The following is a 9,875-nucleotide window of genomic DNA, read 5'->3' on the forward strand; positions in this document are numbered from 1 at the left end:
ACCAAGTAAGCATGTTTCCTTTTTACGACTTTGTCTCCCTGTGCATTATTTTCTAAAATGAAGCTTAATAATATATTATATAATATATAAAAGTTTGACCTCCTGGATACAAATTTATATAGATAAGCCTTAAGCCTTCCTTTCTAATGATAACCTCCAGGGTACAAAACTTATATGTATCACGTAGAAACAAACAAGGACTTCCTGATTCTTATTTATATATATAATATATATCAATTTGGAACATCATGAATCAAAGATTTCATTTTGAAATCACGCATATCGAAACCAAGGTAATAACTTGGACCAACGTGGATCAGAGATTTCATTTTGAAATCACCCGTACAAAAACCGGAACATAAAAAATGACAACACAACGGCCATGTAAGGAAACCGCGCACAGATATTTCACGAATAATATTTCAACAGAATACATAACAATAATTTACAGAGGGAATAGTTAAATTTACCTAGGATTCTTTTGAGAATAGAAAAATGAAAGCTTGAGAGGTTTGGAAAGCACCCAAATCTTCAACAAATGGTTCTCCTTCAACACAACTAAAGCTTTAATGGATGGGTGGTGTTTCAATGGAAGAGGGGAAGAAAAAAAATGGAAACTTTAGAGAAGAAGGCTAGGACTCCAAGAAACTCTAAAGAGAAGCCACACTCAGCCGCTGAGTTTCTTTCAAAAAACACACCTAGGGTTTTGTGCCCAACTATTGTATTTATTGGCCACTTAAGGGTTAAAACACACAGTATTAGATTTAATTGCTACTCTTAGCATTTTAATCCCAAACTTTGGATTATGAAACTACATAATTTTCTGAGATTTATCATATTTTTCTTATAATTTTCTGAGCAACTTTCCGGTACGCGCTTTTAAGAGCCAGTACCGATTTCTAGCACCAGTTCTCATTATTTGGACTTGAAACTCGTTTTATAAGTCCTACATATTATTCTAGTAATTATCATGCACTTACTTTAATTTTCTGGGATACTTTTTCGGCACGCATTTATACCGACTAGCAGAACCAGTATCTGCACTTTTCTTCCGAAAAGCGACTTTCAGCATTCTTAATCACTTATTATGATTATTAAGCCTCATAATTAATTATTAGGGTCAATTATGGAATCATTTCCTATTTTTGCATAATTAATTAATTTAAATATCTTAATTAACGGTGCGGGTTCTTACAAAACTCGTTTTACAAGTCCTATATATTATTCTAGTAATTATCATGCACTTATTATAATTTTTCGGGATACTTTTTCGGTACACATTTATACCGACTAGCAAAACCGGTATCTGCACTTTTCTTCCGAAAAACGACTTTCAGCATTCTTACTCACTAATTATAATTATTAAAGCCTCATTTAATTATTAGGGTCAATTATGGAATTATTTCCTAATTTCACATAATTAATTAATTAAATCCCTTTATTAACGGTGCAGGTTCTTTCACAGAGCATGGTGTTTTCAGCCATAGCTCAATGGAAGCACCAATATAACAGGGACAATATAACATAATAACATAAAAAAGGGAGATAAGCAAGAAGAACATGAGGGAGAGAGGAAAGAAGGTAGAAAGAGAAAATTTTCTGAATACTGCAGACTCATTGCTAGGCCCCACAAGGCTATTTATAAGATATTATCCTTACAATAATAAACCTAGATCAGTCCACAATATAATCTTTCAAATAAGCTAGTTTACTCTTCTTCCTTGCATTACAGCTTTCTATCATAATTGGGCTTGGGTTTCCGTTATGATCCATTACATCTGCCCATATTCTTCAAGTAATATTGCTTTTCTGACTTTTCATTTTCATAAATTGATGGTCCTTAAAACCTTTTGATATTCCCCAAAACCAATTAATAAAATAAATTATTTGTTTGTACCAAAAAGAAATCAAATGTTTGTTTGTACTTTGTAAACCCCCTTCCAATAAATAAATAAATAAAATCATATAATCCTTTGGTAATGCAATTTTTTTCACCATCTTCCAATTTTTTTATCTGTTAAATTAATTTGAAAATATTCATAAAATTTTGACCTTGATGGTTTATTTGAAATGGTAAAAATGAAAGTAACTCAATTCATTCCATATATTATCTTATTTGACACTTAAAACAAATTTAATTTATAAAATCAAAATAAATATTAGTTATTCGAAGTACAACAACATATTTCTACACTTTTCAGAAGTAAAAAAATAATCAAACAAAAAAATGTGAAATCCACACACGATATGGTTACGCAAGATGATACATGCACAAGATATATTTTAAGCTAAATTTGTCCAGGAAAATATTATTAAATGTTTAAGAAAATAATTAATATAGCCTCACCCAATAACTTAAGCTTTTGCGTTGAATCTCCTTCTCTATCTTAAGGCTCATTCCAATGTGTGTATTCCAAATCTTTGAGAGCTAATGAGAGTACTACACACAACAATTAGTGTTTTCTTCTTCTCTGACACACGCAAACAAAGATTGTTTCTTCGCTGCTCATTTGGATAATCTTCTTGGAGAAATAGAAACGCATTTAAGGGCGAGATAAAAGAAATTTTTTTGTTTTTTGATATGTTGAAGAATGAAGACTCGTAATGCTAAAATAATAATTAACAACAAAAATTGATAGTAATGAAACACAAATTATATATTTAAAGTATCTGGGACGAAGTCCAGCAATAACAAATTATCATTTATCTGAAACTATATAACTACATCTCTCCAAAATGATGGAACAAAACGGAGAAAGGGACTTTGAATAAAAATCCAGATTATAAGTTCTTAGGGGAAAATGAATTAAGGACCATGAAAAACCGCTGAAAAATCAGGCACCTTAGGACCCCCAAAAAATAACTATGAGCTGCATGACTCTCTAAAAAAATAAACAACTACTACGGCTTGCACTCTGCAGGATGCTCACCCTGCTGCTGAACACCACCAGCTTGTGCTTTTTCATTCTTCTGAAATGTCGATAGCCATGCAAAATAAAGACAATATTAATTATAAAGCATCAAGATTATGGAAATTGAAAATATTTGACACCAAAGGGCATGTGAAAAACAAAAGCATTAATTCAGGTTTAAACCTCAAATAATAAATAAACAGATAGAAACTAATATTATACCTTATTTTTAGTCTTACTGTCTTCCTCATCATCATCATCATCTTCTTCCTCTTCCTTCTTATTTTTAGTCTTACTGTCTTCCTCATCATCATCATTTTCCTCTTCCTTATGAAGACTCTTCATCATCCTCCTCAACTTCTGTCCCAGCACCTCATGCTTATTTCTTCCTAGGACTTTTCATAGCACAACATCTTTATCAGTCACAGATTTCCTTTGTCCAGCAAGGTGTCTCTAACTTCAGCATCAAAACTAAATCACAAAAAATAGCTCGTGTGTTAGTATACTACAGAACAATTAACATCGAAGATCAACAAATATGAAGTAGAAAACTATAAACGCACAAATAATAAGTAAGATTATGCAAAAGAACAGTTTGAGCAGATGAAGAAGATAAATAGACAGAAACAGAAGAAATATGTGTATAAAAGGTTATTACCAAAGGAAAATATGCATCAACACATATCCTATTTATACATGTACTAAATACTAAATTTATTTTTTAAACTAATTTTTTTTTGTATTAAAATTTATTTTTTAAAGCTACTACCAATTCATAGGCTTAAAATTACCCATGCAGAAAGTAGTGTAAACAATTAATAGGCTTAGTAATTACCATGTATGCAGAAAGTAATGAGATATTAATAGTTATTTTCCACCCAAGAATGATAAACTCTTTTCTCATCATTAAATGTGAATATAAAGTGAATATTGAAGGAAAGAGAGACACATGAGCAAACTTACTAAAAGATGAAACATTTCAAAGGAGTTTAAGTGTGAACACAAAGTGGATATTGAAAAAGAAAGTAACACATAAGCAAACTTTTCACTGATGTAACTCAATTAGTATATAATAAATTGGATACGGCTCTCATCATTCAAAATGAAAAACTACAAATTATGTTATCAAAAAAAAAAAAAAAAAAACTACAAATTATATATTTCAGGAAATATATAAATATAATTTTTTTTTCTCTCTTCAGAAAATATGTAAGTACAATATACGGATGTAGATACAAATATAGTATATTAGGAATTTCTCTTTCCATGGTCATCGTAATAAAAATAATAGAAAGTTATTCTACGCAGTCACACGTGCCTGCCGAGAATTTTTTTAATATACAAAAACATCAATCCGACCCATTATTATTTACATTTTCATTAGTAGTGGAGCATTTATAATTGCAAAACAACGTCGCTAAGAACAAATTGAAAATCGATCCACTTAATTATAGTTATTTTTATATTTTAAAATTATATAAAAAATATGATCTAGAATTTTATAATTCTCATATTACATATTACATGAGAAAAGAATTCTTATGTCATAGAAATAAAAACTCATGTGAAATTTATATGTTAAAAAAAGTCATGTGTAAGATCTACGTCAACATAAAAATCGAAGGATGTATAGAAAAATCTTTCTTAATTATAAAACCCTTTTATCAATTGATACATCAATCGTCATAATTTTAATAGCAGCCATTGATGCAGACAAATTTCAAAGAATCTGGATATGAACAGAGTTGAAGACGTAGTCAAAAATAGACCGTGCCAACTTTTACATTTCAGTCTTCACCCTCCCTCTCCGCGTTTTCAATACACATCCTATCGAAATCACCAAATTCAAAGTGGAGGCCATGTCTTTCTCCTTTTACTATAAAAAGCCATATCCATCAACTAGTTCTCTCACCTTCAATCCACTTCATTCCTTTTCTCAACAAACCTATAATCATTTTTATTATTTTCCTCTCCTTTTAGCTTCGCTAGAAAACGCTAGAACTTCTAAGCTCATTCAATAGTTATTCATGATGGACTCACTCAAACAACTATTTTTCCTCTTATGTCTTCCCCTTGTCCTTGTACTTCTCTCAGGTATTTTTTTTTCTTTTTTGGATAGTTCTCTTAGGTACGATTATTATTAATTATGAATATATTAAATATGCTACTCTAGCTAGATCATAAAACACTATAATGATTAATCTATGGTCCTCCCTAACATGATATAATATTACTTTTTTTAGAGTTACCCAACCTTAATTATCTCTTTGAGACAGATATAATATTATTTATTCATCTCAAACATTTTTTTTCTTTTCTTTTTTCTCAATATTCATTGATTACACATTAATCTGATTCGAGTTTCATAAATTCAAACTTTAACTTAATTATACATATGTTATTGACCATTAATACAGGACAAATGGGGCTGCTATTAACTGAGGCTCGGTTGCAACGTGACCAGTTCAATTATCCCCCAACAAAACTGTTCGTTTTTGGGGACTCATATGCTGATACCGGCAACACTAGAAAAGATTTACCTGGTTCATGGAAAGACCCTTATGGCATAACCTTCCCCGGAAAACCTGCTGGAAGATTCTCCGACGGCAGAGTTTTTACTGATTACATTGGTACGTGACTTTCTCATTATATATATATGGGAAATATTAATCTCATGTTACATGAGACAACAAGCCTCTCCTACACACTCAAAAAGGTATGGGTCTCACTTTAATATTTTTTTCTCTTTCTCCGTGCAATGGGACCCACTCAAAATTGTGAGTGCAACATGAGATAACATATCTTCTGTTGCATAAGAAAATATAATCCCTATATATATATATATATATATATATATATATATATATATATATATATATATATATGAGGTAGGATCCTTTGACACCTCATCTGAGAACCGTTAGATCAAAAAAGATCAACGACTCTGATTTGTAAGCATGTGACACCATTGATCTTTTTTGATCTAACAACTCCCAGATGAGGTGTCAAATTTCAAATTTGACACTAGTGTCAAAAGATCCTAACTATATATATATATATGGATCAGGATCATTTTATACCGACGTAAGATTTATTAATCTTACACCACGTCGCAACCATTGATTTCTGTACATCCAATGGTTATAATTTAGTAAGTCATATGAATGAATTAATATTAATTAATCATTAATTACAATACAAATACCGACAATGATTTTCGTTCATCAACGGTTAAGATGTGGTGTAAGACTTGTTAATGTTACACCAGTGTAAAAAGAATTTGCCCATATATATATATATATATATATATATATATATATATATATATATATATATATATATTCTCAAGCTGTTTGAAATAATTTTATCTCCGGCTACTAAATCATAACCATGCAAAGATGGATCAATATATGGTGATAAAGGAAGAGAGAAAAAGAAAATCATAAACTTTCAAAGGTGAATCAATTGATATAAGGAAATAAATAAATAAAACGACGTAATTTTAGAGTAGTCGGAGATAAACTTATCTCAAACTGCTTGAGAAATATTTTTCCCATATATATATATATATATATATATATATATATAGGGGTAGGATCACTTTTAAACCAATATAAGTCACTCTTAATTTTGACCGTTGTTCTTATTTATATCTAATGGTTGTAATTTATTAAACATGTAAGATATTATATGCAAATAAATCAATAATCAAGATTTGGTGTAATATATTTTATAAGTTATTTTTATACCTTTTAATCTAACCTTTTTTTCCCCTTAAATCATGCTGTAAAAACAAAGCTAAAGTTTGTAAGTACTAATGAATCTCCAATGATTTTATATTATATATTTCTAACACACCCCCTCAAGCAAAAACTCTTTGAACTTGAAGTTTGGATATTGCACATGCTCATTTTTTGATTCTACCTTATGTTTGACTTAATTGCACTAGAAAATGAGGGGATTGTGTACAACATAAAAATAAAAATGTGGGAATTGTGATCGAACTCGTAACCTCGTGGTCACCGAATCTCTCTTACCATGTAAATAAATTATCTCACCTTAAAGTTTAAGTTTGTAAGTGATAGATTTTCAATAATTTTATATTATATGTCTACGACACATTCGTTTACAAATTTTTTTTTGAAATTTTTTACAAATTACACTATGTTCTCCCGAAAAAACATAGTGTAATGAGTGTTCTCCCGGGAGAAGATAGTGTAGTTTGTAAGAGCTTGTAAACAAAAAAAGTTTGTAAATATAACCTGCTCCTTATTCCTAACAATTTAATTCTTAGAAAAAAAAACCTCACAAGTCATAAGCTCTTTCGTGAATTACTGCTTCCTCTTGTAACACTGAATTAACAAAACAAAATGTGGTGCAGCTAAGTATTTGGGACTCAAATCGCCCCTCCCCTACGAATTGAGGAATCTGATGCCACAACATATGAAATATGGGATGAACTTTGCCTTCGGTGGAACCGGTGTCTTTAATACGTCCTCTACAAACCCAAATATGACAATCCAGATCGATTTCTTCAAGCAGATCATCGAAGAAAAATTGTACACTGCCTCAGATCTCAGTAACTCTTTTGCCTATATCTCCGTTGCTGGAAATGACTACAATTTTTACTTGGCCACAAATGGGTCTGCCCAGGTAAATCAATTTGAATTATCTATCATATTCGCAATTTTAATATGAGTAACCAAATTTCACATTAGTTAGGAATAAATTAAATAAAAATCATATAGTGAAAAAATCTATAAACTCACTAGAGTTTCCGACAGCTATTGGTATCTACCAAAAAAAAAATGACATCAAACACATTTATATTATGGTTTCTCGGTTAAGTTTTGGACTTTCTTTACCACCAAATGAATAATATTTTCTAGATAAGTGGTGGAGCGAAAGTGGGAATAGGGTAAATAACCTTTCCTCTCCGAATTAATACGGCAAAAAAAATTGTTACAGGAATTCCAACAACAAAAAAATAATTATGTATTACGGGTAATATATATTTTAAAATTTTTTACAAAAAAAAACAACTATGTACTACGGGTAGTACATAGTTATAATATTAATTTTTTTTTCATACCCCTTATAATTATGCACTACCCGTAATACATAGTTATTTTTTTACAGAAATTTGTGCCACATGAGAAAAAAGGGACCCATTATATATATGAGAAAAATATTTCTCAAACAACTTGAGATATATTTCTCAATTGTGTCCTTTTAAAATATATAAACTTAGGTCCTTTTAAGAGAGATAGACACAAAGAATTGTGACGTATACCTTTATTTTATTTAGTAAGGCTCACACCTCCTTATGTCTATCTTTCCCTTAAAAAGACACACACACACACATACATATATATATATATATATATATATATATATATATAAGTGATAGCTTCCAAGCTCATATGCAATCGCTTCCAAGCTCATATGCAATCCTTTAATTTCAAGTATCATCTCTATTTTTTATTTTATTTTTGTCATATATAGAGAGTTATAACTCACCGGAAAAAATACACTTATATATAATTCGGTCCTTCTTATGAAATTTTCTTGCTCCTCCCAATTGCCTCATACAATTTTATAATTATATTATTTCTTGTCTTCGTAAAGAAATGTTAACATGCTATTTATTCTTATTCACTCACAACTAACGTTGCAAAAATCCTCATAGAAGATATATATTCATTTACTAACTAGTATTTCCCTCTTTTTGCTGAATGTATGCAGGGTTTCCCGTCTTTCATTGCGTCAGTGGTTAATCAAACAACAAAAGATCTAATTCGCATCAAAGGGTTGGGAGTGAAGAAAATAGTTGTGGGTGGTCTACAACCCCTTGGTTGCCTTCCTCTAATCACAACCTCATCCTCGTTCCAACGTTGCAATGATACGTTTAACAACCTTGTAGTTCTCCACAACAACTTGTTAAACCAAGCTGTGACCAAGTTGAACCAAGTAAGCAAGGATAATTCAACCTTCGTAATTCTTGACCTTTACGACAGTTTCATGTCAGTGCTGAACCACACATTGACCAATAACATTAAGGATAAGTTAAAACCATGCTGTGTTGGGGTAAGCAGCCAATATTCTTGTGGAAGCGTTGATGAGAACAACGTGAAGAAATATAAGGTTTGTGATAATCCCAAATCAGCTTTCTTTTGGGATGTGTTTCACCCAACGCAAGCAGGTTGGCATGCTGTGTGTAACAAGTTAAAGACAATGAGTGTTCTTCATCAACTTCGATACTAGAATTTTAAGCTATGCATGCTCGTAAAATATTTTTCAATATTTCGTTTGTTTTCTAATAATGCACCCTCTTTTCATTTGTAAATTTTCCTCAAATAATCTTTTGTTTGTAATCACTCCAAATGCTTTCAATTCTTTGGGTGCAATGTGCAAATTAATTGTTCTATTGTGAAGGAATATAATCCCAAGTTACTGCTTTTGTTTATTATTATTTAATGATGAAATAAAAATATTGTTCAAAACAATATTAATTGAAAATGATGATTCAGCTTAATAAAAAAGAATCATGATGTTCCAAATTAAGTAAATATAATGACAGGGTTCACGTAGACCCTATGATTCACCAACCGGACCAAACCTAATAAGTTGGGTTGGGTAATTGGGTCTAATCAAATATAAGCCTATTAAAGATTTAGTTCCGATAGTGAGTTGAAATTTACAACCAGATTATAACTCAATTAAAGAAAAGCCCGAAAACTAAGACGCTGCTATTTTCATGTGTGCTCCACTCATCATTTATTAGATTTGTGGTTCTAGTCATGAGTCACTAATGGTGAGTGCAGCCATGCTTCTGTTGCATTCTCATCACCCTTAGATCTGAAATGTATGGACAAGCATAATTTATTATAATATTTTTTGTTTGGGTATTATTGCATACCTAGTATCGCTAGGATAATAAAGAGATTGGATTATTATTTTTCT

General features: G+C 30.7%; 1 protein-coding gene across 1 annotated transcript; it reads left to right on the forward strand.

Moving 5' to 3' along the window:
• The first annotated feature begins 4,840 nt into the window (after positions 1-4,840).
• Positions 4,841-9,176, forward strand: LOC133313180 (GDSL esterase/lipase At5g03610-like). Its single transcript, XM_061514516.1, has 4 exons — positions 4,841-5,006; positions 5,330-5,542; positions 7,294-7,565; positions 8,658-9,176. The coding sequence occupies exons 1-4, from the start codon at positions 4,940-4,942 to the stop codon at positions 9,174-9,176; spliced, it is 1,071 nt and encodes a 356-aa protein (XP_061370500.1). The 5' UTR covers positions 4,841-4,939.
• The last annotated feature ends 699 nt before the right edge of the window (positions 9,177-9,875 follow it).

This window comes from Gastrolobium bilobum, unplaced genomic scaffold (assembly GCF_033153095.1).
Source record: "Gastrolobium bilobum isolate Gb01-03AN ecotype WA unplaced genomic scaffold, APGP_CSIRO_Gbil_v1 utg17978, whole genome shotgun sequence".
NCBI lineage: Eukaryota > Viridiplantae > Streptophyta > Magnoliopsida > Fabales > Fabaceae > Gastrolobium > Gastrolobium bilobum.

Bases quoted from the DNA above. Each gene is read 5' to 3' on its own strand.
- LOC133313180 (XM_061514516.1), top strand. From the start codon at position 4,940: ATGATGGACTCACTCAAACAACTATTTTTCCTCTTATGTCTTCCCCTT. The intron at 5,007-5,329 runs GTATTTTTTTTT...CCATTAATACAG, and splicing joins TGTCCTTGTACTTCTCTCAG to GACAAATGGGGCTGCTATTA. The intron at 7,566-8,657 runs GTAAATCAATTT...GAATGTATGCAG, and splicing joins CCACAAATGGGTCTGCCCAG to GGTTTCCCGTCTTTCATTGC.